This window comes from Chanos chanos, chromosome 4 (genome assembly GCF_902362185.1).
Source record: "Chanos chanos chromosome 4, fChaCha1.1, whole genome shotgun sequence".
In the NCBI taxonomy this organism is placed as follows: domain Eukaryota; kingdom Metazoa; phylum Chordata; class Actinopteri; order Gonorynchiformes; family Chanidae; genus Chanos; species Chanos chanos.
In genome coordinates this window covers 8,096,855-8,124,015 of record NC_044498.1, presented here as the reverse complement: position 1 = coordinate 8,124,015, position 27,161 = coordinate 8,096,855, and the positions used below count along the sequence as shown (strand labels likewise).

Sequence of the window (27,161 nt, the reverse complement as noted above, 5' to 3'; positions counted from 1 at the left end):
ACAAAACAATAAAGAACAAATTATAGTTACAAGAGATTGAAATAAATAGCTTGTTAGCCCAACAGGTCGTAGAAACTCATCATATTGTACAGATCACTACATGGTTTGGTTGACCAATCTGTAATGTATAAAACTTCTGTTGTTCTTTAGCAACTGAAGTTCATGCATTTCATGAAAGAAATATGAATATGCTTAGCCTTTTATGACACTACACAAGACTAGTGGCAGTTACATTATGAAACGTCTTGTAAATAAACAGTAAATTGTTTATTATGCTTATTACCTTTAGGCCAATATATACTCCACCACTATTAATGATTGCAAGATAACTTGTCTTAAATATACAGATGTATTTTCATAAGCTTAGCTACCGGAAATAGATGATACAGTTACAGGGTTGCAATCGGCATTGAACAGGCTTTAAAACAAAAGAGCGACCAAGCTCACAAAACGTGGTGTCTTAAGTTGCTACAAGGCAATGTAATATATTGTGCCCAACAACCTCAGGGACTCTACTGCCACTCTGAGGACACTTGGAGAATAGCTTGGAAATTTAGAATGCATACCAGTTTTAATTAATTTTACGTGAGAGGAAGCAGAAACACTACTAAACGAACAAACAAATAAATAAATAAATACAAATCAATAAAAACATACAACATATCAATAAAAATTAAAAACTTTTTCAGAAATCAAAGAACAATCCATACCACAAAAAGTGTTTACAATCGGCCATTTACATTTGAAGCTGTCATTGGTGCATCTCTAAACTTTAGCTGACAGAATCATGGATGAAATCACACTTCATTTTTAACTGACTGATTCGACGTGATCTTCAAATGAAAAGTGCACATTTGGTGACCTAGCCAGATCTCTCACTCCACTGAACTACATACGCTACACATGCAGGTTCACAAAATATGTTTCTTACTCACCCTTTGAAGCTTATACCTGTACAGCACTCATTACACTGAATTTGACCAACATGAAATGCTTTTGCTTGTTGGTGGGGAAAACTACTATATGATTCAGTGCACAAGTGCTAAATGTATTTCCTTGGATGTGACTGGCGCGCCTCTACGGTGAGAACAAAAGACAGACAATTTTTTGTTTGGTTAAATATCGAAATGTGGATAAACAAATTAAATTATACGAGAACATTAAGAAAAAAAAACAGTGTCACCTTGTCTAATAATGCTTTGTGAAAAAGCAACTTGTCACGCTCCACATCATCTGGCAGAAAACAGCTTAGAAGAACACAATCACAAAGCCTGCGCGATTTCGTTATGTCATTAAAATAACATTAAAATAATGTTACCCTGTTTTGCAACTGACTGCTGCCTCCTTATCTACAAACCTTGGTTGTCAGAGAGACCAGATGAGAAGATGAGAACAGGACATTCAGAGGGTGATGGGCATCTAATCTCCATGCTGTTTTGTTGCAGTTGACTCGGACTTGACCTCGTAACACATTTCAGTAGCTTTCTGAGATTATAGTGAGGCTATGGTCTAAGGATAGTAAACTACTGTTGTAAACTGCCTTATTTCTAAGACAAAGTGTGCATAAATAAATACATTAATCAACACAATATCACATACACACAATGGGGTCTTGGGATGACTACATACAATAAACAGGGATCCGCACTTAGTCCTACTGTTTGTGTAATTGAAGAGGTTTCACATCCATTGAGCTCATTCAAATATTTGTCTCTATATTGTCCTTATAATGTGATTTCATTGTTTTTTTCTCTATTAGATTTATTAGGATCCCATTCAAAGTCAAGGAATACTTAGTAAAAGTAGTTACTCCAAAATAAGCTTATAGGCCACTGGTCTTAACTGACAGACATCAACTGTGTAAACTGACAAAGGTCAAGTACTTTGTGTTTCTTCTACTGAAGCAAAGCAAAAAAGCAAACTCTGATTCAAGTATCTCTGTGCTGTCTATATATTTTCAGTGTCACACAATCAGCTAAAATACTGCAACTTTCATGTAGCAGGACAGGTGAGATCTAAACCCGTTTTCTCTTAAAACACAGCACACATTTGATTATACCTTGTAATACGCAAACCTAACACAAGCAGACAAACAAGAGTCACCCATTTTTTTATGTTACCTCATTCACTGCCTTGCTTATTCACAGTGCATAAATTTTTAATTTGAGTTATATGTTATAAGGAGACTGCTTTACACAGTACTATTTACAACTGCTCTCTGTTTTTTGTTTTTTTTTTTTTGTTTTTGTTTTTTTTTCGGGAATAAATTCCCTCAAGGTAACATTCTGAAAAGCACTAATATGACATTCTAATCTTTCATAACACTCAACATTCACAACAGTCAAAAAACAAAAAAAAAACCTTGCATAACAATCACAATATCTGACAATCACCTCGATTTGAAATAAAGAATTGATAAACATCTTTTCACATCATTCACTGTTTGCCAAGCTAGCAAAATAATGGATATGCCCTTTTGAACTCTGTCAATCATATTTTACAAGGCAAGCACTCAAAACAAGTCGACAATCCCTCGCTCTTTTGCTTCTCACTTTCTTACTTACTTGTTTATCTGTAGCTTTACATCAGCCCGACACACAACATGTAAGTACTGAAACAGTTTTCCATAGGAGTGCCGAATAATACAGAAGGACAGATATGGCGCAACAACACTGCCACGCCTCTGAGATGATTCTCATCTAAAAACGGTATCACTTCACTCTTTCCTCCGCTATCCATTATGACGTGACAAGAAAACGAGGCACATGGATGTTCTTCCACTCGTTTAAGAAAGCGACAGGTTAAACTTCTAACAACGCGGCTTTGACTACTTTTATTTCAGCTTGTGCAATGTATCATGTTACGAATTTGGCAAGAATAGTGGAAGTCTTTCAAAGGAGGGTGTTACTGGTTTACCATTCAGACCAGAAAACGTTCCTCCTTCTGCCCCGACGCACCCCTCTTTGCACCCTTGTTGGCATTCGCTGTAGTTGGGCTGGAGCTGTGTATCTGAGAGGAGGATCTGCTCTCTCTGGAGGATGGTTTGGTTTTCCCTCCTGGGGAACTCACCATGGCTGACATCTTAGATGCTGAACCACCAGGTTCAACTATAGTGTTAATCACTAAGGAGAGAAAGAAGAAACAACAATAGTAACAGTAGTGTAACGATAATGCAAGTTTTCTGAATCTTTTTAATCTACATTTGATTCTGCTGTAAAAATCTACGTTGCTAAGATAAATGTGTTGTAAATGAATTGAAATGGCCCAATAAACAACTGCCAGGTTGCTCTTTGGGCAAAGCCAAAACTACTTCCTCCTACATTTGTTTACTAAGTGGAAACATCACAGCTATGTTTGATCAAATTCTTAAATCATCATCAACATGTTTGTTGTAGTTAACACAACTGACTTTGTTAATGATTTTATGCCCCTAACACACAGGTCTGAAGTTAAACCTGAGAGCACATCATTTCAGAACCACTTACGCATTAACATGACATGGTGATATTTAACTTACCTTCTAGTTGTCTCTGAACCCTCCTCAATTCTGTCAGAATGGAAGAGATCTCCTGAGGACCAGAGGAACCAAAGAACCATGAGGATTTTCAAAATGTTCCATTTAAGCTGTGCACCAGTAAACTTCAAAATGGCTGTTGAAATGAGCGCACAAACCTTGTTTGACGATTTGATGATAGGAACTTCATTTTCTGCATTGATCTTTGCTTCTATCTCCTCCCAGATTTCTGTCTTGTTATGGAACAATGTTCTGAGGAAAGGTAAAATATTGTTGTCATTCATTCACATTCACAAACAGTACGTCATCTAGAGACGTAGAATGTACTTTAGGGACTGTGCAAGTGTGGTGTGTCTCAGTCACGGGTGAGTGCGACATTAGGACATAAAGCACAGAAGTCAACACGAGTTTGAGCTCAAGAATATAGTTAAAGTTAACTAAGAACATAGTTACAGCTAACTACAGCTTCAAGATATCTTTTGCTGACTTTTAAAAATAAATAAAAATGCAACCTGCCAATTATTTAACAGAAATTTTTTTAAGAAAAACCTCAGCACTCAGAATTATGCAGAAGCATATACCATACGTCTGGCATCTTGATACATGATCTGTGACAGTGTGAATGGTAGCTTTGAGGGGTGTTTTGTAGCCTTTCCCATTAACCACATCTTCAAGGTGTAGGCTATAGCAACATAAGTATAGTTCTCTAAGTCTTACTTCATTTTCTCTGTCAGCTGCTCCGTGTTCTCCCTGATTGCCTGGGAGAGTTGGGATACTGGGTTCAGCATTAGATTATCTAAAATGACCTGCAATATGAAAACAGATATTCAATTAGCAAAATTCTCAAACATAAATTTCTATTAAACTTGTGTGTGACCATCTAATACCCCCAATCCAATCCAAGGTAGGCTATCTACCACTTACTCATGAACTGGTAATCAGTCTAAGCAGGATAGTGCTGGGGTTATTGGGTTATCACTCAAAATGTGTCACTCTATAAACCTGAACTGCAACATGTAATCCAAAACTAGTTTAAAAACAGTTGCTATCCAAACATAACCATACAGTAATGTTTACAATGTATAGTAATGGTAACTTTTATAAAAAGTGTGAGGAGATCTTTCCATAGCTGCCAATATTTAACATAATATTTAATACTATGGCTGGTTGATCTAACTACATATCCATGTTGCACTCTGTTTGCACAGATCCATATTGTTTACAATGTTAAACTATATTTATATTCAATGCACTGTCTTCCTAATGTGTCCCCCCAGTTATATAGTCCTTTCAGTATAATGTTTTCTATATTTTTAGCATAATCCTTTATTTGAACAAAGCATCCTCCTATTTAGCAGATTCAGACTGTCTCACTGAATGGGCTGCTGTGTGTCTATGCTGCATCATATGGTTCAAGGAGGATGTCATTTCGTCTCTGCTGGGTTTTTTATTGTATATGGCCGAGATGACAATAAACCTCTACTTGACCTGACTTGACTTTCAAAGACATGACCCAGATAACTGAGTGGATTATTTGACCTCTTCACGGTTCCAGGGACGACGCTTGGAGCCGTCTTGATCATTCATGTTTGAATCCTGCTCCATGGCTCCAGCTGAACCAGGTGGAACCTTCTGGTAGTTCAAGCTGGCTTCAGGTATGTGCTGGACAAGCTACAGACAAGTGCAGACAAGTGGATTTAATTTTAAGAGAAAAAAGCAGAAGAACAAGCAGCAGCAGCAGCAGCAGAAAAAGGAGAAGAAGAAGAAGAAGAAGACGAAGAAGAAGAAAGAGACAAAGAAGAAGAAGAAGAAAAGGAGGAAGAAGAAGTGTGAAACTGTAATGCTAGCATGGATCAGACAGTGCTCAGAGAACTTGAAGTTTGTTTTGCATTTGGATTCTTGGAGGGAAATTGTATGGGAGGCAATTGCACCAACATGTTAAATCCAATGCAAAGAGTGGGCTATAAGTTCACAACAACAACTATTGCTCTTATCCAAACATCTCAGAACATTTTGTATGATCTGAGATGCATTTCCTTACAAATTATGAGTCTAAGGCATAAGCTTTGTGTCTAGATAACCTCCAAAGGACTCAGAGTTTCAGGATTCAGGTTTGAAAATAAAAACGTAGTTTTGTGAAAATACAGCCCCCTAGTGTTAATACACAAGACACAAAAAACAAAGCTCCTGGACAATTAGCGATGCGGGACATTAAACACAGCACTGCGGGTTTCTGTTGAAATAGCAAGTAGTCTACGCATGAGTATCACTGTGTAAGTCAGCACATGAAATGCAGTCACAAGGAATGTTACTGATCAGAGTGACATGTAAAATTTGCAAAGCAAGTTGTTTGGTGTGAGAGCCAAGAAAAATATTAGATAAGATTGAGTAGAAATGAATGATGTATTCAGCACCTGAGATGACAGGAACCCTTGTAATGATGAATATGGTCTCTGCACAAAAAAGAAGGAAGAAATTCTTGTGAAAACTAAAAATGGCAGAATAAACAACTTAAAAAAAAAAATATCACCAAGTCTATGCTGTATTTTGCACCGTCTATAGGAATGATCATAGCATGTCAGCCTTGGTAACTCACTGCCACCAGCCCTTAGGACTCAACAAAACAATGTCCAATTATGCGTGTTCCATTACTGTTGTAGTCACTACACTCTCATTCCAATTTTATGTAGTTATGATTTCTCGAAGGAAACCAGGATGAGACGCAAGGAGAAGATATGCAGAGAAACCTATTCAGTAATGGAAACTGGCCAGAGTAAGAGTATTTGCATGGATTGACAGTGAAAGGATGGAATAAACCATGTCGGGGGTTTGGGTTTCCATACCTCCTCTCGGGCAGAGATAGTAGAGGCCGGGGTGTTGGGCATAGAGCCTGGTGATGTGGTGGTGCCCATGCCTGAAGAGGTTTGGGAGTCACCGTCCCCTGCTACATCATGGATTTCACGGGCAAGGATAGCAAGGTCTTTGGCCAAATCTTGACTCAACCTGTGTATAGCACAATACAGTAAAGATCATTCATACAATAAGACACAACCAAAACTACTTAGAAATAATAAATTGGAAGTTTAAGGGCACTGTGACTGTTCAGCAAACAGGCAATTAAAAAAAAAAGTGATCTGACATTTAATGCATAGGCTGTTCAAACATCTGATCGTGCAGTCACAGAAGTATATAACTCTACTGACCGTACAATATATGATAAAAACAATAGTAAATTATAATGAGTGTGCGAGTAAACATTATTAAATTCTAGGGCTGTGACGGTTTTGCACCAAAAGTGAAAACCATGGTTCTACAGTCTTTTTATCCAGTTCATGAAGAGATTTTTACTCTTTAGCTCTTGTAAGTGAAGTTTTCCTCGTCCGAGTGTGTTGCTACGCAAGTACATATTTCTAGTACCGGACTTTTGCACTTTTGATCATTAAGAATAACGTTAATCATAACTTGGAATAGGTATGCCTTTTCTATTTCTTTTCATTTCTCCCTACAGGAACACATACACACCATGCAAACCATGTCGTGTGCGTATGCTTTGACCAAGTGGCTAATTATAAGAGCTTAAATGATAATTTTGACCATTTTAAATTACATCAAAACATATGATGCCATTACTTAGAACATAAACAAAGTTATACTGAAATAAGTGAATCCACACAAATGAACTGTTTTTTATTATACTGAAGTAACCGCGCGCAGATCCAAAAAAGGTCAGAGCAGCCGGTTAACATTTTGCGGCTGTCACGTGTTTCTTTTTCTGCTGAAATGACTTGCTTGAGTGACAGTCCTGAAATTGAGGACCGTCCTACTTCTTTCCAGTCGCCTATATGGCAGCACTTCAATTTTGCCGTCATTTACGAAAATGAAAATCTTGCAGTCATGCTCTTGATGGAAAACCTTAAAAAATTCTGATGTTAAGATTTCTTCCACTCATTGTCATGGAAAAGAGTCTCAAAATCAAATTTAGTTTTCTTATGCTCATTCTCTAAAGGTAGAACCTTAAAATAAAAGGTACTAAAGTTTAGTTTTCCTTCATTCTCATTTTTTGAAGAGCTTTATTGCTGGTTGTACTAAGTTTGTCCTTTGTCTAAAAAAAAAAGACAAAATTCAGTCCTGAGTTTCCTTAATTTTCTTTAAACTGTGACACAAACTGACTCATGGCCCCCTTTGTACACCTTTAACTGTTACACCGTTACACTTTGCATTAGGTTTACACTGCTGCATTGCATACTTCTAACATATGTAACACTTAATATACATGTATTAATATATTCTGTGAGAACACCATGTAACACTAATCTCCTATAGGTGCACTTTGCTTTTAAATCCATTGTCATGAAAATTAGTCTAAACATCAAGGACCACATTACCTGGCAATCTCTGCACTGTGAGTAGACCAGTTCTGGTAATGCTCATTCTGGGCCTCCTCCTCCTCAGTGTCTAGGCACACAGATTTGGGTCTGGCCTGCATGGTCTTTTGGGGTGTCTGTGTCTGGGTTGAAGCTGAGGCATGGGAGCGTTTGTGTTTATTGTTTGTGCTGGTTTCAATCTCCTCTTCTGAGGTAGAGGAATAATCTGAACCCTTCTGCTTCCGCCGAGAGCCTTCATCGTGAAACAGGGAAAAAAAAAGGCAAAATGGGAAAGAGGAGCAACGTAAAAAAACATAATACTATCACGTTTTCTAAGACAGAGATTGAACATTTAGAAAGTAATTCTGTGTTATTGTCCTCTTTAGTTCCAGAATACATGTAGTGTGTAAATACAGAAAACTTCCTAGGATACATCTGTGTTAACTTGACAGACACTCACTGGCTGTGCTACTGTGTTTAACTTGGCTGGAGCGAGTGCGGCCAGATGGATGCTTCCCTGTAGCACCAGTCCCTTTGGTGCTACCCTGCCTGGTCTCATTAGATGGCATCTTGCGTCCCATACCACTTGCCTCTGTTGTACGAGTCAAATTACCAGGTTTACTACCTGAGGACTCGTTGTCACTTGGCGCAGTGAATGACCCTGTACGCTTTCGAGGCATGGCCAGTATGTCCAGTCTTGAGAGCTTCTTCCCATCACCAGTAACCTTAGTTTGCTCTGATGTCTGAGAGCCACGGTCTGTCTCTGCACCTTCGTTGTCAGAAGCCTCTCCCAACCTGGCACGCCGCAGCATGGAAGCTCGGGTTGGTCTTGGGGCTGAAAGGCTGTTGGATCTAGTGAGCACTTGTTGGTTGTTCTTGGATGACTTGCTGGTATCTTCCTTCTGTAGAGGTGCAGAAATCTTCTTGCGGATGGCTGGACGTGAGCCAGACTCATGGTCAGAAGCAGTTGTGTCAGGCCACAACTGCTGGCCATGATTCTGCTGACCTTCAGATAGGTCCAAGGAACCACGGTTGCCAGCACTGCGACGAAGCTGAAGTCGCCGTGTAAGTTCAACTTTGTTGCCATTGTCAGCAGTGACCTGGCTGCGACGTTTCTCTGACAGGCGCTCTCGGGCTGTGGGTTGTCTGGCCTTCTCTTGTACAGATGAGCTGGAGGAGGACTTGTCTTTATGTAGGCTACTTCCAGATGTCCGCTTCTTGGGTGCAGAGATGGGAGCATTTTTACTGCTCACCAAACTCACAGTGCTGGCTGTGTCTACATCTGATTCACCAGACAAGGAGTCATCTGCTTGTCCAGGAGAAATCCCTTTTTTGGATGCTCGGACAGGTTCTGGAAGTTTGTCCTCTGGTGACATCAGAGATCTCTCTGTCTCCCTAGGCTGGGGTGGTATATCTAGTCCACCACTTTCCCTTTGGTCCAAGTCCCTCAAGGTTGGGTGACTGGAAATGTGTGGGAGCTTCTTTACTGGTATGTTGTCGCTGGGTCTATCTTTGGTGAAGCTCTCCTGCCTGACAAAAGAAGTTGAGGAACTCTCTCTGGTAGGCACAGTATCTCTATCCTGTGTCTGGAGGTTGGGGGCTGAGGAATTTGGCTTAACAGGTCGTCGCGGCTCATGACTACTTAAATGCCTTATCAAGACTGTGGTGGGTGGCATTTTAGGTGACAGATCTCTGTCGGAATAGGACTGAACTGGGCTCCGAGTTGTATCTGATTTGCATGAACTATCCTCTGAACCGATGTAAAATGAAGTGGCTTTAGGTGTGGGTGCTGACATTTCTTGCCCCCTGCCCCTAGTTACATTTTCCCCAGGTGAGCTGGCGGCTGTCCCCTTTCTTCCCTGGCTCCTCCTACTTCTGTCGAGTATGGAGCTGTCGTCTGAACGGCTGGTGTCACTTAAGCTGTCAGGGTCCACATCGTCCTGTACACGTAGCATCTGGGTGGAACCTTGCTGGCGTGGCGTACCAGAGCTGTGTTCTGGTAGCTCATGGTCCAATAAGGGATCATGTTGGATTAAAATGCTGGGGGTGGGACTCTCCGGTTTTTCTCCTGGTGGCAACTGGGGAAGGAGCCGGCGGGTTCTGGAACCTTGACTGTGTTCTGATTCCGAATTATCGAAGCTTTGGCTTACCACTAATGATAATCTTTCCTCTGCAAAAGCAAAAGTGTTTGGAGGGTATTATTTAATTATAAACTTACAGTCTAAAGCCATGTTACTTCAAGCAGAAGTTAACATGATCCTATTCTGATTAGTATACTAACAAAATTGATATACAATGTATCTACGCATTTACCTCTGTCTGTGAGTCCACCATGAGGTGGAGTGCCTGAGGGTACCTGTGTGGCCCCAGGTTCACTATAGGTGTCTGCAAGGCTTGCCCAGCGAGAGACCCATTTAGGCCCCCCCTGGTCAGAGTGCCCCTAAATTGAAGGAAAGAAGGAAAGGAACAAAGATCTTTTTGGTACCTAACGGGAACACATATATTGAGAATGAATGTTCTGACTGCTGAGCTAACAATTTTTTTCCCAAATGTGATGCTTCTTAAGACAGAGATACAAATTAGAAAATTACTCTCCAACATCAATTGCCTTTCACCTGGATCACACACCATAATGCAAGTAAACAAGTAGTAAAAAAGTAAACATCAATAACAAAGAGATAATTCTGGTTCAATATTAGATATCACTTGGGCAGATATTACTTTGGTGCGGTACATTCGACTTACCTGCAGTGGGGCTGCAGGGTCCCCGTTGAGGTTTGATTGGTTAAAGCCCTGTACTATGTCAATCGTACCACCCTGCACATGACCCAAGATTGCTTCTTCACCTCTACCATCATCAATTATTGGCCTGTAAATTCCCATGGTCTGGCCACTGTATTCTGGGGCATCCAGCACTCCAAATACCTGTTAAAGTCACAGCAAAGGTTTAGACTTTAACAGTATATTAAGTTATTTTCTCCTTTTATTCATTTAAATATGATAAAAGCATAGGTCATATGTGCTAAACAAACACTGTTGCTGATAGGAACTTAGTCGACATGTTGCACGGAAGTCAGTTTCTTTTTCTTTCCATCATAGAAATAAAACCTAGAACACTACGTATTCTTCACCTGGTCAATCATACTTCGAGCCTCTTCCACCTCCTTATCCTGGGACTCTGTCTCAATAGTGTAGGTACCAGCATCACTTAAACTATCCTCTTCTTCTGTTCGCACAACTCTAGACGCTTTGGATTCCATCCCACTAACCTCCAGTGGATGCAATGGAGGGGTAGACTGAACGGCTGAGCGACCTGGGGAGATACTAGAAACCAAACTCTTAGCTGGGGGGTGGGTGGGGGCAGGAACAGGAACAGGAACAGGAGAGGAAGTAGGGGCAAGTGGTTGAGGTACTGTAGGGAGCTGTGAGGGGGAGGAGGGATAGGACATAGACGAGGGGCCCAATGGGTCTGCAGGGGAGGGCAGATGAGTATGAGCTGGGGACATCATCACTGGTGGGGCAGACATCGGCGGAGGGGATGTCTTATCAATGTCTTTGAGGAACTCGGCTGCAAATTCTTGGGCCAGCTTGGACTTTTTCCCTAAACTGCCAAAAGGCTTGATTGTGATGGCAGGGGAGGAACGGGAAGAGGGGCCAGAGGAGGAAGGGGATGTGCTGCTCCCACTTAGCGCTTCCTCTGTCTTTTCTCTCTTCAGAGAGCTAGACCTCTGTGGACCAGTGTGGCCTGAACCTTTAAGTGGAACTGTGATTTGCTGTGTTGGAGGGATGTGTCCATGTACAGATGCTGGTCTTTCACCATGAGCCCCGCCTTTACGCCTCTCCAGCTTGGCCTTGAGGGCAGAGTAGGAATCTGCATGCGCCGTATTGTGAGTAAAGGATTGAGAGCGTTTCTTCCGAGGATTGTCATCAAAAAACTCAATGATGAAAGCTTGCTGGCTCTGGGGCTCATGAGGTCCAAGTTTTAATTGCGTCTGGGTGGGAGAGGGCACCTCTGGAGCAGCCCTTGGAACTGTGCTTTCTGTGCCCACAGGGGAGGCAGGTGGTGATTGCTGCCGGGGCTGATATGACCTTTGTGACTGCACTGGCTCGGGAGTTGACCCAGAAAACTTTGGCTGAGCTGACTGGTGGGATAGCTGGGATTTCATAGAGTGGTGAGACTTGCTTTGTTTTACTTTCATGACTGGGTCCTCCGAATCACTTTGGGTCCCATCTTCATGATGATGCCCTATTAAATCAAAATAATATAAATTGAGATATTTAACGTTAATTCTCATAAGAATATCTATAAATTCATTTTGAAGATACAGCCACATGTTATTTTGTGAGTACATTTGTCAGTATTGCAAAAGCGATTTTTACTGGAAACTAATTCAAGCAGTATCCCAAAAAATTGAAGGCTTCATCATAGAGATAGCAGTGATGTAAGTGCTTGATTGAACATAGCCCCTAACCTTTGAGTGTCCGTATTTGCATGGCCAGATCACTCTTTGTGCTGTACGCATCTTCAGAGGGTGGCCGCCTCCGCATCATGCTGACATCACTGTGCACGAGCCAATCAGCTACTTTGCTTTCAGCAGACTGCACCTCAGTTGGCGTAGATGCCAGAGGCTTGCTGGATTGCTGCTGCTTACTGCGTTGGCGGGAAGAGAACTTGGTGACGTGGTCCTTAATCTTTATCTTGCCCGGTGCACATTCATCAAACTCAATGGTGAAAGAGGCATGACTCTGTACTACTGGGGCGGTGAAAACTGGAGAGGAATCAGTGTCTTTAGTGGGGATGTCATTCAGTTCCACCGCTGGTGGCTTGGAGTGTGTCTGGAACTCCTTGGTAGGGATTTCAAAGTAGCTGGGTTCACGATGGTACAGATAGGCAGACTTGTTCTGGCTGTCACGATAATCTTGAATAGAGCCATTGACTTCTGCGTCAACAGTGTGAACCTCCTTTGAAACCTCTGTAAAGAGACACCCACACAAAAGTCAATCAAAGCTGAATTGGGCAAAAAGAAAAGAAATGCATTGCAAAGCATTTCGTGACAGAGCGGTTTAAATTGAGTGTTTTGTAAACTACATTCAGCTAAAGAGACTTATGGTTGCAAAACATTAATAAGTGTAGAAATAAGAGGGCATTTATTGTCTATGCATTGCTCTGCGGCCCTTACCATGTTTCAGTGAAATGACTACATGACATCTTTGCATCACTGATAGTTTGTGACTTTTCCTTGAGGATGGTCTGTTTAGGCCTCTTTGGATGTAGTATATTGCTATTTTTTGTCTAGATAATGGAGTCTAAGTCACTCATCTAGGAATCTCAGTCCATGGGTGGGGAGAGATTTTCAGGATAATTTGAGTATGAAAAGATGAAAAGTGAGTAGAGTGTCAGAGGTCACTTACCTGGATGACATTCATCGGACCTTCTCCCATCACCCTGTGTACCTTTATTCCCAGAGTCCTCTTCCCCCCACCATGAAGGCTGGCCGTACAATGGTGTGGGCCGAGACACAGGAGCCTCTGTAAACATACATTTACAAAAAAGCACAGAGAGGCAGAGGGGAAGGAGAAGGCTAAGACAGAGAATGGCAGAGGATATGTTTTCAAATTTAGCTACAGTAGTACAAAAGACACATTAAATACACAAAACACGACGAATTTCTACACACTGGTTCTTCTGAATATTCTCTAGGGATCTTCATTTGTAGTGATTCAATGGTGATTATGAATTAGCTGATTACTGGGGCAATGGGTCTGGAATCTAATCCATTCTGTGATATAAATTTATTTGATTTCTACTTTGGGCTATCTGTCTGTTATTTTATTCATTCATTTATTTCATTCATTTTCCGAGCCGCTTATCCGAATTAGAGTCGCGGGGTGCTGGAGCCTATCCCAACGCTTATTGAGCGAAAGACGGGGAAACACCCTGGACAGGTCGCCAGTCTATCGCAGGTGTTATTTCATTAAACGTGTAAAACAAATAAAACATACTGTTATCATTTATTACAGTACCAGGAAAAAATCTGGGAGCATGTCCTCAATATCCTGAGTTTACACAAATAACAGGACACAAAAGCCTTTGTGAAAGACAATTTATCAGACAGGCATCTGACAGGGTGGCATGAGGCACTAATGCAACAGCCCCTGGTCCATGTTGACCCATTTAGCACACGTGTCAACAGCATCTGAGAGCCTGCAGCTGGACACAGTAAGGATTATATTTAGTCTCTGCAGGCTTAGCTAAATGTCGGATGGGTGAGGGGAGCTCAGAGCATAGAAATTACTGCACAGGATAGAGAGATGACTACTGAGGGTGTGGCAGTTGTGATAAGATGTGACCGGAGAGAAAGAAAGAGTAGGAGTGAATGAGAGAGAGAGAGGGAGAGAGAGAGAGACAAAGAGAAAATGAAGGAAGTGAAAGGTCAGAGAGTGTATGAGGAGAGTAAGCATGGGGGTGGGAGGAAGACAGGAGACAAACAGAATGAGGGAATGGAAGAGATGTGAGAGAGAGAGAGAAGAGAGAGAGAGAGAGAGAGAGAGAGAGAGAGAGAGAGCAAAGGGGAGTGTAGAGAGAATGAACAGAGACAATGTGATGAATAAATGACTTGAAACAGGATGTGATGACTGAAGGTAATGGACATTCAATAAGCAGAAATTCAATAATAATGACCAATGATAATGCCATTCTTAGTCCGATATAAATAGCATTACAAGGTCAAGGACATTACTGCAAGTTTCCTTCGCGCACAGATGACAGTATTTTTCAATATCATCACATGAACATCCCCAGCACTTTAACTGACTGCATTCAGGCTATGTAAAATATTTAAGTTTTCATAAATGATTTTAAAACATACCTAGCTAAATACATGCAATTACGTCAATAAAGTGAAACTGTGAATTCATATGGTTAAAGCCCATCTGCTATGGCAAAGAATATATATATTTAAAAAAAACACACACGCGCGCATTTTGAACAGCACCGAAAATTTGTGAAATCCACTAAAATTTCACAACTGTTAGCTGTATGCTCATCCTGACTACTGAGCTGTCTCTCTTTCTCTCTCCCACCTGTGTGAGTCTTGCGTTCAGTCTTCTCCAGTTTGGATCTGTCATCTAGCAGGTCTTGTTTCTTCCCTTCAGAGGCCTTAAGACCCATCTGTAGTTGGCTGGTGTATTTTTCATGCTGAAACAACAGGGGGCAGTCAGAGTCTACTGCAGAGCCATAGTGGGAGAGCACAGCCATCAAATATTAAATATCTTCTAAACAAGATGAAATGACCCACAAACAGTAGCACATTTTCATCACTCTTCCTCTCTCTTCAATTTCAGAGCAGAAACATGCAAAAAGATCAGCTAGTCCATTTGAAAAACAAGAGACAATTCATAACTTTGAGACAGCTTCAACATTTAAAAACGATTTAAAATCTTAAACTTTCTAAGGAAAAAAAATATATATTAGTCAACATTAAGCTAAAAACCAAGTGTAGTAAAGTTTTTTTCTGTATCGCACCTTTTAAAATAAAAATGGTCGCAAAGTAGTCATGAAGAATGACTATAAGAAACAGGCACATACACAAACACTCACCTTGAGTGCCTCCTCTGGGACCCTGTGCTGACTCTTTTCTAGAACGTACACGTTGGAATGTGCCTTTTAAGTTAAGGCCATTGTAAGTCATTTCACAATAAACAAATCTAAATCGGAAATATTCCAGAACAAGGTTGAGATGCACCTCCAAAATCAGATTTAGAGAGAATGTCTAAAATCTCTGTCCTGACTGACAAATGCACCATGTCCTATTTTATCGGTTGTTTTATACCTGAAAAGAGCTAATCTGTATTTGTAAAAACCAATAGACAGTTTGCTATGTAGACAAAAAAAAATCAACCTAAAACAGACACAGTGGAAAGTCATTCAAACTTACTGAATACTGTTAAGGTTAGCTACCAAACTGCACAAAGGTTATCATTGTACCACATTCTATTACATACAGCGTGTATGCACCACTGCAATTTACTGTACATTCACTGAAATGCTACGTTTCTGCATTTGACAATCCTGTGGTGAAATAAAAAACAATTCTGAGGCCAGTTAAAGTTAGAAACGGATATCATATCCAAAGCGAACAATGTCTGACAGCTTCAGGGTGATGTAAGTCTGGTCAGGAATCCTCAAGTCATTGACAAATGTCTGTGGAGAGAAGGAACAAAAGGAAGTAAAGAAAAGTTAGATGTGCACTGACTGTGGAGTGAGATTTTCATAAAGACAGAAAATATATTGAGTTGAAGGCAGATTGCGTGTCATGAACTGAATCTCTGTTCACAACATATTTATGAGTGTATGTCATTTTAGGCAGAGTTTGCTGGAAATGTCCTCTCACGATGAACTGTCTCAAGCAAAAGTTCATTCTCTATAAGTGTTACTGCTGATAAGGACATAAATGTGAAGTAATCCCACTCCTTCACAAGCCCTTCAGCATCAACCAGAATTTGACATTGTGGTTATAAGTCAAATGCCATAAATGAATCACTTTGTAATACCAAATTAACAAATTAACATTGATGGAACTGATAGTGAGTGACAACCTGCTCACCTACTCACTTTCATGACCATATAATAAATTATTACTAAATCCGTGAAGCACCTTAATATGGGCTGCAGCTAACGCTGTTATGTAATAATGCAATGTTACGGTATCTTCTGAGAACAGCATTGTTTTTTTTTGCATTCTGAACCAAGGCAGCAAGGCAAAGCCCTCATGCTATCGGACTCTATTAGCCCAGTGCAATGAAGGCCATCTGAAATTATTCCACTCTGTCAGCATCAGGCTGCACTGAACTGCCTCTGCATCAGCACAACACAGAAGACACATTAAATGTGTCGGGATTTGCCTTTTCTTTATGGATTATGGGATTATGGAAAATGAGAGGCGCTGACAGTGAAATTTAAAGACCTCACATTTGTGATTTCTTCTAAACTTTGATTGGTCTCTGTCTTACTTCAACCTCTAGCATCTTGGAATAGCATCCAAATGTGGTTGGTGCTTTGCAGAGCGTAAGTTAGACAGGTTCTCTATGCAAACAGCACTGTTTGGTTAGAAAATTTGTTTTTCTGACTGGAAGCCAGAGAAAATACTGTAATATGAATTCACATTCCCGGCTTTTCGGTTACTGGATTACAACTTATTTTGCAAATAAAATTTCAAAATAATAAAGAAAGAGTTGACCCTTTTCCATGTTTAACCTCATGAAACCTCTATGAATACTTAACTGCATGCATATTGATTCCATATTCATCTTTTCCCCTTACCCCATTCAGGCTGCCCAGGTCCTTGAGTAGGTGCTCATCAGTGGCAGGGTTGTAGTTGATCACAGCATGTTGTTTGTCCACACTGCGAGACTGAGAAAAAAACAACAGAAGGAGAAAAGCAACAACTGGTGAGAACTATGAGTGGAGTTAACATTACTGACCATACATCTTCTGATAAATCAAAGAAGGAGAGCTTTGGACCACAACTGTTAATACACGTCATTGCGAAATACAAAATGTAAATTAAGTATACGATAGTTCATTTCTGGGAAATGTTAGATTCAAGCTTCATAAACTCTTAGATTGTTATACTAGCTGAGAATTTTTCAAAAATTCATTTAATGATTTGAGGTCTAAAACAACTGAAACTCAACAGTTTTTCAGGTTAACATGTTTACTCCCAAGATCTTTCACTGTAATCAAACATTTCATTAAATTTCATTAAGACTATGAAAGGTCATGTAAAGTATTTATTTCAAATGGACTCCTTTCCCTCCTAAAACCCAAACTGTCAGGCAATGCACTGGGTACATCAAGTTTTTTTTTAAACCACCTATAATGGCACATTTAAGGCTTCTTAAATTTCACGTGTGTTTCATACCATTGTGAAACACATAAAAGTATTATATATTACCTTCCATTTTTTGCTATTCCTGAAATAATCAGTGGTATTAGCAGAGAAGTTCAGTATCGGGATTAGCCATAGAGGTTTAATAGGGCTATTTTCCCTCCATTAAAACGAAAGGCCTCGTTATGCTTCCACTAATTATCGTAGGCTGAACAAGCTCAGTCTCGTTATCCACTCTAGTGTGGCATTTCAAAGGAGAACCATCTCATCCACGGTGTGCCACTGACACTCACACATCTTCCTGTTCATATTCCGTCACCACATAGACACAGATACGCAGCGTCAAAATGCCAAGGGCCCTGAAGAGGGTTGAATTGGCTGCGTTCTTAAGGTCTGAAAGGTGAAGTATGATGAGGGATGGTAAAGAAGATACATTTAAAGGACCTGAGGTGCTGCTAATGTTGAGCCTTTTCTTTTCTTTCTTTTTTTTTTTTTTAAAGATTTGGTCTTTGAATACTCCCATTTTTATTAAATTCGGGTTATTACTGCGTTAAGCTAACAGGAAAAAATCTATCTGCTGAAATAGAAGACAACAATGCCATCTAATCAGTAACTATTATTGATAGTTATTTAAATAACATAATGGCTTTAAAGGCCGTAATGCGTGTGGTTTTTAAAGTTAATTTGAGCTGTTTTAAACAAGAGAACATATCTGAGGTCAAATTTTACAATATGCTAAAATGGTAGCACAGTTTTAGCGATTCACTCGCTAACCAAAAGTGCTCTTTATTAGCCCTGTCAATTTGAAAACAAATTATTTATCTGTTCTTGTCTTTACTCAGCATGTTTAAAATCCACTTCAGTTGCAATCCAGCCCTTCATATCTCAGCCAATCGATATACTTTAAAAATAGAAGTTATCTCTCTGTTTGCATGGACTTCAAACTTCATCCTGGAGGTGGTTCACCGCCCTCCTAAATATTTGGCTTTGTAGACTTTTGTCCCGCTCAGCATTTTGTCTGCACAGTAATAACTGTAAATATACGTTGTGTTTTTGTTTATTATAAATGAAAAGCGAGGTCTAATCAATCCATTTCTGACTCTATTTCTACATTTATTTCTACCATCACATGCACAAGCAGAAACTACTTGGTCACTCCAGAGCACATGAAAATTCCTGAAGCTCTATTCCAAGATGCTATTCCATCTTATAATTTGAGCACAATGTCCATGTGATCTTGTCAAAAGAGTTTGCAAAGCTATCCTTGTCTTAATTCACTCTCACGGGACACAGAACGAAAGCAAGCTGAAACAGCGGTTCTTTCAAGGCTCTCCTTAACGCAGACAAATACGTTTCCTTGGCAAGACTCTCCTGCACCAAAGAAAACAACTCTTTTGTGACAGTTAAATCAAACAGGTGCCACGTGACAGTATTATCTTTGTCTTATGAGGAATTACTACTGTGAGACATACTGTGCACTGTACTAATGGGTGATAGCTGTCAAGAGAGAAAACATAATTGTGGAATACTGGTGCATAAACAACTGCTGTTCATAATTCACTAAAAATCTGGCCATCAACATTATGCTTAATAATTTAATACGCATGTAGATATTAAGATTCTTCTATGCACACTGAATCCTCTTTTAACTCATTCACTGTCTTACTCTAAAAACCCAGCACTATAATTTCTGCATTTGGACCATCTTTCATATCATCATGCACTGTTGATAACCTTTCTAAGGTGGGTTGCTTTTCCATTTTGGTGTTCCAGTAATTGACTAACCTGCAGCATGAGCTCACAGTCCTCTCTGCCCACAAAGATCATCTCCCGGGGCAGACGGTGGCGGGTGCCAGAGCTGCTTACCAGGAACCATGATGTCACACTCATCGTCGCTCTCCCGGGAAACCCCTTTGCATCCTGGGACACAATTAGGACATGAAGAATATGATGGAAACATAACAGCTAAAAAACAAACAAACAAAATATAAAAAAAAATGTTGGCGGGAGTGGTTGCTTTCTTGTCTGCATCTCACTGTTCAGTGTTACGTTATACAACTGGAATATGACAATATGACCTTGCCGTACTGTTAGGTATCTTTACTGATTCATGTATTATGTTATATGGAAATGAAATTCCGTCACAACACTCAAGAACATCTATTCACTGGATCTGAGTCTGGGAAAAAATGACCTCACAGGGAATATGCCATGTGGTAAAATCTGTGTGTTATATATAATAAATCTCCAAGAAGGATTTGGTTTGTTTTTATACCCGGCATAAAAGGTTAAAAGGTTCTGAATCAGAATGGAAAACATACTTTTTTAAGCTACATTTTCCAGTGATATTACTGCTACAAGTTCCACCCTTACATTTTACCCATTTCACGGTGTTACTGTTGCTAGGGTTTTCTGTTTAAGCCACCAAAACTAGGTAATGTCCCTGCCTAACATCCACTCTCCCTATTTTATCACTTTATTGACAGACAATCAATACATAAGCAATTGTGCCATCGTTATTACGACTTTCATCAATGGCAGCAATGTGAGGGAGAGGGAAACGAGGCGGCTTTCGAATCTTTGATGACTCCACATTTGACGTGAACGGCTCCCAAACGACCTTTATGCTGATATGCTATGACTAGTGGCCTTTTCTCATACCATAACTCCTCTCTGGTGCATATGAGAGCCTGTCACTTATGTTTGGGTTTTGTTGAAATCCAGTGCCATATATAACCAACCTCAGTGGACACAGAGGGGGCGTCATTTTAAGTGTTATGACAGCAATCATACACTGACAAATATTTCAACATGCATTTGCAATGGTGCGTTGAGTTTTCATTGTGAGCTTTATCTAAAATATCTGGGGAAAAGTAAAAGACTTCTTAACCAAAAAAAATCCTGTTAATGTACATTAGCTGTGCTTGTTTTGCATCTCAAATTCTTTAGACAGTAAAACTCTTTTAGCTTCCCATACGTTGGTGAACAGTTTTCCAACACTGTCACAGAAAATACGGCTGGAGGGCTTGGTAGCCAAAACGTAGTATTTGTGTAAAGTCAGCAGCTGGACAAGACAGCTGTCAAACCCTGTTTGAGCATGGAACATGTTTGCTGAAGCTTTAGAATTTGATTCCTTAGAGAGCTGCCATTCTGGATGGTGAAATTCAGTCTCTGAGTTAAGAAGATATCAGATTGTCTTATCAACACACGTTTGCTCATGTACTAAAAATTAGTTGTTTCAGTTGTAAATAAATATTTTTTTTTATGTAATATGAAAACACTATTACTAAAACACACAGACAGCATAATATTACTTATGAATGAGTATGTAGAACATAGCATAAGAGAAATCTAGCAGTAGAAGAGCTTCAAAGTGTCCTGGCTTTGATGAAAACCTAAAGCATTGCAGTTTAGCACATACAATATCTTTTATCCTTAATCTGGTGGCTTAATTTTCCACAGACAAGCATAGGCCTCGCTCTGGGTCTGGTCCTTCATCCAACATACTGTACAGAAATCACATAAACTAACAACTGATGATGACTCTCTACCTGAACTTCTTTCCTTAACACTAATTTTTCATGTGTTTATGTGTGGTCTCAAGTCCCAAATTCTACTAATCCAGTTTTTCTACATTTCAAGTGTATGGCTTCTTTCTCTTAGATAAGGAAGTATGTTTCGGTAAACGAGATGCACGGAGAAGGTTTGGTTACATTCTACATTTGATGAAATTTGAGGTTCTTGCAAAACATATATCACTGACGTACAGATACCGTCAGAGTGAACACAGGATGAGTCAAAGGTTGTGAATGAGGTAAGTCATTCATTCTGAAAAATGTTCCGATGAGAAAAGGAATCTGACTAGTAATTCAAGGCCTTATGCTGAAGGAATGCTAACTATGAGGATTGCTTGGGCTTGGCTATTTTTAATTAATTACGTTTGAACACAGAGGATAGACTGTAGCAATGATCAAACAAACCTCCTGACGTATCTGTGCCAAATGCAAAATACAGGCCTAAAATTACGCTACTATGGGTTAACTTAAATATCTCCATAGGGTGGAATCTGTTTTTTGTCATACAGATTGCCCGGCACAAAAATAAATTATTCATATGTGAGGCACATTTCAGGAAAGGCTATTGTGCTGGAGTTGATCCAATGATTCAGCATTCAGGTGCGTGCAGGCGTCCGATGTTTACAGACAGAAAACTGGCCTACGGGGCGTTTGTCCGAAGCGACTGGTGGCTCTGTTCTTAGCCGAGAAGATCTGATACATAACCCAATCAGACGGCACAACTGGTATCGGATGGTTAGGCAGACACGCAGGCAGTGCCATTAAATTACATGCCCAGCCCAGATTACTAAGCAGCGACAGCACGGTTGTGGATCGTGGCATAAAATAAAATGAATGACAATATATATAATGTGTCGGTGAAAGCAATGTGGTTGCAATGCGGTTTTTGAACATTAAGGCTAAATCATCGTGCTCATTGTAAGACACTAACATGGACCGTTCCGATCTCGCTACTTTTATACTATGGCATAACGTAACATTGAAATCAACACGAATAAAGACACATATTTGCCATCAAATATATTATACTCTTGTCTAACAAGAAATGGAAAGAAATATTCAATCAGGTTTCAGCATCATGTCATCCGTCTGCCTAGTGATGCCCAAGTCAACGACCCACCTACAATATTCCAGATGCGGCGGTCTTCCAAAAGAAAGGAATGATGTCACCATCAAATTTACGCACAAACTTTCGCAGACAAGGATGTTGTTAATATTGCGCTGTAATAATCCACAAATAAGACTGAATTAGCTAGCGTCCACGGCTGCTAAGGTGAATTTCATCGCAAACACCCTCCTGACTGAGAAAACGTCTGTACCGTCCTGGTATGTACAGGCAACACTGGTGTCACTAACAGCGGACCAGCGCCACCTCGAGTGCGCAAAGTTTGTTGCCGCAATAAAGGAGCACTAGGGGGAGCACAGTGCTTTCGATATCACATATACTGTCAAAAATCCGCCATATTTGTAAGGTACAAAACGTCACCATATCATCACGCCCTCATTGTTTCTTCGTGGAATTATATATGTATAAACATGTTGCTAGAAAATCCAATTTTTGAACCTAACAGAACTGCAAAGCTTAAACGATAGATACTCGTGTGAATACCAGTTAGTAAACGTTAGAGAATAACCGTAGCAGTGTGAACGAGTTTTAAGGCGTAGTCACCAGTCGCACGCTGGCACTCCACCCATTGGGCAATGCTGAAATACTGTGATTCTTAAGTTTAATGTAGATATCATTAAATGCATTAAACCAAAACGAATAAAATATTAATCATTCGTATTATTTTAATATATTAAAGTGTGTGATATACTATACTGAAGTGTATATTAAAAAGTCATCCATGGCACTTAAATAATGAAGAGCAAAAGCAAGCAGTTAAGACGCCAATGCTCAAAGACATTCGGTGAAATTAAATTCTGAATTAAAACAGTGCAGGAGGGGAAATAATCATTGTTTAATGAGGAGCACAATTTGGACCCAAAAGGCAGCTCTCTTCCACCCAAAAGTGACACCTCACCCTACAGACATAGGTATGTTGTGAAAGAAGTTGCCCTACCATCCATTTGCTTGTTGCACAGTTTGTCTTTTTCTATATATTGTTCATTTGATGGTATATCTTCAATGCAGACTGGACTATTTCTCGCACCTCTCCGACACAGACAACTTAAAGCGAGGACTGAACAGATACACTCTTGACTATAGCTGTCAGATTACTGATAATCTAATGTGGTGTCTTGTACTAATAACCACTGCAGCACTGTTTTCTGTTGAAGGGAGAAGACCACAAGACTTTTTTCTGTCGACACCCTGCATTCACCTGTGAAGGTTTCCAGTGGTCTACTGAATGGTAGTTACCAGTGGAGTGAGTGCTACATGTCTGATTAAAACAGAGGATTGGCTTAGTTTTCTGAATCAGTGCCAAGTAAAACAAATCAAATGAAACGTGTTATGTCAGATTCACTGAGTGTTTTTCAAAGATAAAAACTTAGACCAGTTTCTCTGTTGATATATACACAATAAAAAGTTCAGCACACATTAAATTGTAAGCTTTCATCCAGTAGCACCAAAACTCCTAACACTACAACAGTAGCACTACATAACTTCATGCTTAATTTTAAAATGACATTTTTTCTAGCACATGTGACACAGAGAAAGACATTCAGTGAAAATGCAGAGAAACAATTTTTTTTAATCAAAAATCTTTATTTCAGAATTCACAAAAGCTGGTGTTTCTCCATCCATCAGATAGCCATCCAACCCCCGAGAATAAAATAATTTAAAAAGAAAAATTGTGACAACGTTTTTTTGTTCCACCCCGTCGCCTATGTTTTATCATCTAGGGAGGTTGTCAAAAAGAAAAGAAAAGAAAAGAAAAGAAAACAAACAAACAAACAAACAAACAAACAAAAAAACAAAGCCCAAAAAAAAATCATTTGATTGAAACATTAAGATGAAAAAGGTGGGGTAAAAAGAAAAAAAAAATGTAAATATACAAACCATACACTGAAAAAATGGAATGGGGCACGAAATATCAACTTACATTCATTTATCATTTTTGAGTTATCACTCATTACAAGGTCACATTTGCGTAACCTTTTAGACACTATACAGGAACATTAAAGCCTATTTTAAAAGGCAAAACGATATAGCATTTCATTTTTCTTTCATCTTTCCGCTTCTGTGTTTTGCAGCCTAAATTGAGACTCAAATTTTATTAATTTATTTCAAAGTTCAAATATACAGGTGCAAAATTTGGAATGAATCAGTGTGCTTAATAGAAAGAAATTTTGATGCGGATATTACCCAGAAGAATAATTCACATAGGAGATTTAGATTTGGCCTAATACCCAAAGAAAAAGCTCTCTAAATATTCATCGTCAAATATTTATCAAGGGTAAAATTACATTACTTATGTTTGTGCAGTTTTTCCTCACAGAAGTAGTCTATTTTCAATCTCAAATAAATGAGGTAATTTCAATGATTGTTACAATTCAATTTGATGTTTAAAATGTAATTTTATAATGCAGAGATAAACGGTGCTCTACAGTGTATGAATGTACCAAATGTACCATTTGTTTCTGTTGACACTAATCTTGCATATAATTGGATGCTAGTTAAAAACATAAAGTGTGTGTATACATACATACATATATATATATATATATATACACACACACACACACACACACACACACATACATACATACATATATATATATACATATATATATATATGTGTGTGTGTGTGTGTGTGTGTGTATGTATATGTATATATATATATAAACACAATATAAAATAATAAAATCAGTGTGCCATCTGTCAGATTCTAGGCTCTGAATAATGTTTCTGGGTTATGATTTGTGTAGCTGTCGGTTGTCTGTGGGTCATTTTAGTAACATGTCCACTCATATCAAAAGCCATACAGGAGCTTGCTGTAAAACCCATGGTACAACAAAAGGGCTCTTCTTTTTCGAGGGTCTGTTTAATATTTATGACACGAGGAATAAGAGCCCTGTTTACATGGTCCTCTGTCAGACCCGGAAAAAGATCATTGTGGGATGGGCCAAAACGTCAGCTGATCTTGGGTTTTGGGCCCTTGGGTGATTCTGAGTGTGCACCGTGTGTAGTCAAATAACACTGTATAACTTTCTCAATTCTCATAAGACAGGTCTTCAAAATGGCAAATATGTGCCAAACATACAGAAAAGAAGACAAAAAACAAACAAACAAACAAAAAAAAAAAAGAACCCAACATGATAGATTTAACGACTAAACCCTCTCTAAGGATTGTCCCCACTCGATTCATTAAGTAGTCCAAGTTTTACTACAAATAGTAGGGAGCAGGCAAAGCTGTGTGTTTTTATTTATTTATTTATTTTTAAGAATGGTCCCTTATGCGATTGTTGAAAAACTACATTCATACGACTATCCCACAAATCAAAGCATAGCAACCTTTTTATCAGCTTGCTGACTTCTCACATTTATTTATTCGAGCCCCATAATTACTGGCTGGTATAATCTTTGGGACAGTAAAATAATAGATCTATCTATGATTGAGTAGAATTCCTAGTCACTCTGTAGCTGTGTCCCAGAGCACTTAAACTGTGGTCTGTAACAGCGATAGAGGTCACTGCCATCGGGAGCAAAATCTTAGTAGTAGTTATTTGCTGTTTTTTGTTTTTTTTTTTTCTTCCTTCAACAGCCATCTGCTGACACAAAGTTTTTGTTGTTCTTCCATGAATTCGAAGAATATTCCAAATATTTTTTCAGTATGACAAGTTAAGCCAATTTACAAAACTGAAACTGGAACTTTAACTGCACTTTGGTTCAAGTAAAAGCTGGTTCAGCGGATAGAATGAATCGCACAAAGCGTACAGCATGAAAAAAACAAAAAACAAAAAAAAAAGCTCAATGCTGTCATTCAAAATGCTGTCATCAGTGTAGCCAGTACTTCAGCTCTGCTCTGTAGGTCCAAGTGGACTAAAAAAAAAAAAAGGAGAATTGAAGTGTAAAATTGAAGTGTAAAATTGATATTAAAACTCACAGGCCAACATAATTCTATAGCACTCTCAAGTCAATCTGACAGAGTAAAATAGAAAATGGACTGTAAATTGTAATTACTTCTGGGGAAGAAAAAAAAAAAAACTTCACCAATCCACAAAGGCTCTTTGAGGACGACAACTTGTTTCTCCCATAGCATTCACGAACATAAATCCCATCGTTTCAGTAACAAGCCCAACTGGAATACTGAACAAGTGAACAGGATGATTGACAGCAAGACAGCAAATAAAAAAAAACAAACAAACAAACAAAAATAACTGGGGACTTGGATTGAGGGGCTACTCCCTCTGTCATAGAGCAGAGAGGTGTGATTGTTCAGATGTCTGAGATTCATGCTGTAGTGTTGGCCCTAGCACAAGCAAAAGGTCATGTGTGGATCAGTTCAACAGCAGACTTTCTCCAGCCACGCTGCCACAACAGATTGCAAAACATCTTTCTTTTTTCTTTTTTTTTTGGGAAAAAAGTAAAAATAAAAATAAAAACAGGTCACAGATCAGAAGTGAAGAAGCTGTAAAAACATCAGGGTAAGATTACATAAAAGGTACAGTGAGACAGCTGCAGGAATAACAGAAATGCATATATATATATATGTATATGTGTGTGTGTGTATATATATATATATATATATATATATACACATACACATATATACTATAAACTGCTACGAGTGTAACTGGACACGATTGTTGTCCCCCCCCTTCCCCCAAATGGTAAACAAAACAGATAACTTTGCGTGAATGCTTCCACCTC

The 27,161-nt window shown here is 39.3% G+C and overlaps 1 protein-coding gene across 1 annotated transcript; it reads right to left on the bottom strand.

The window, feature by feature from the left end:
- Positions 1 to 2,259: 2,259 nt before the first annotated feature.
- Positions 2,260 to 22,640, bottom strand: cep170bb (centrosomal protein 170Bb). The gene is made up of 20 exons (XM_030770602.1): positions 22,464 to 22,640; positions 19,554 to 19,688; positions 17,201 to 17,290; positions 16,003 to 16,081; positions 15,479 to 15,537; positions 14,962 to 15,076; positions 13,291 to 13,407; positions 12,351 to 12,851; positions 11,010 to 12,124; positions 10,624 to 10,803; positions 10,192 to 10,318; positions 8,339 to 10,048; positions 7,900 to 8,131; positions 6,358 to 6,517; positions 5,929 to 5,967; positions 5,054 to 5,185; positions 4,232 to 4,320; positions 3,673 to 3,766; positions 3,518 to 3,569; positions 2,260 to 3,122 (listed from the first exon to the last, which is right to left on the bottom strand). The coding sequence occupies exons 2-20, from the start codon at positions 19,656 to 19,658 to the stop codon at positions 2,920 to 2,922; spliced, it is 5,199 nt and encodes a 1,732-aa protein (XP_030626462.1). The 5' UTR covers positions 19,659 to 19,688; positions 22,464 to 22,640; the 3' UTR covers positions 2,260 to 2,919.
- Between the last annotated feature and the right edge of the window lie 4,521 nt (positions 22,641 to 27,161).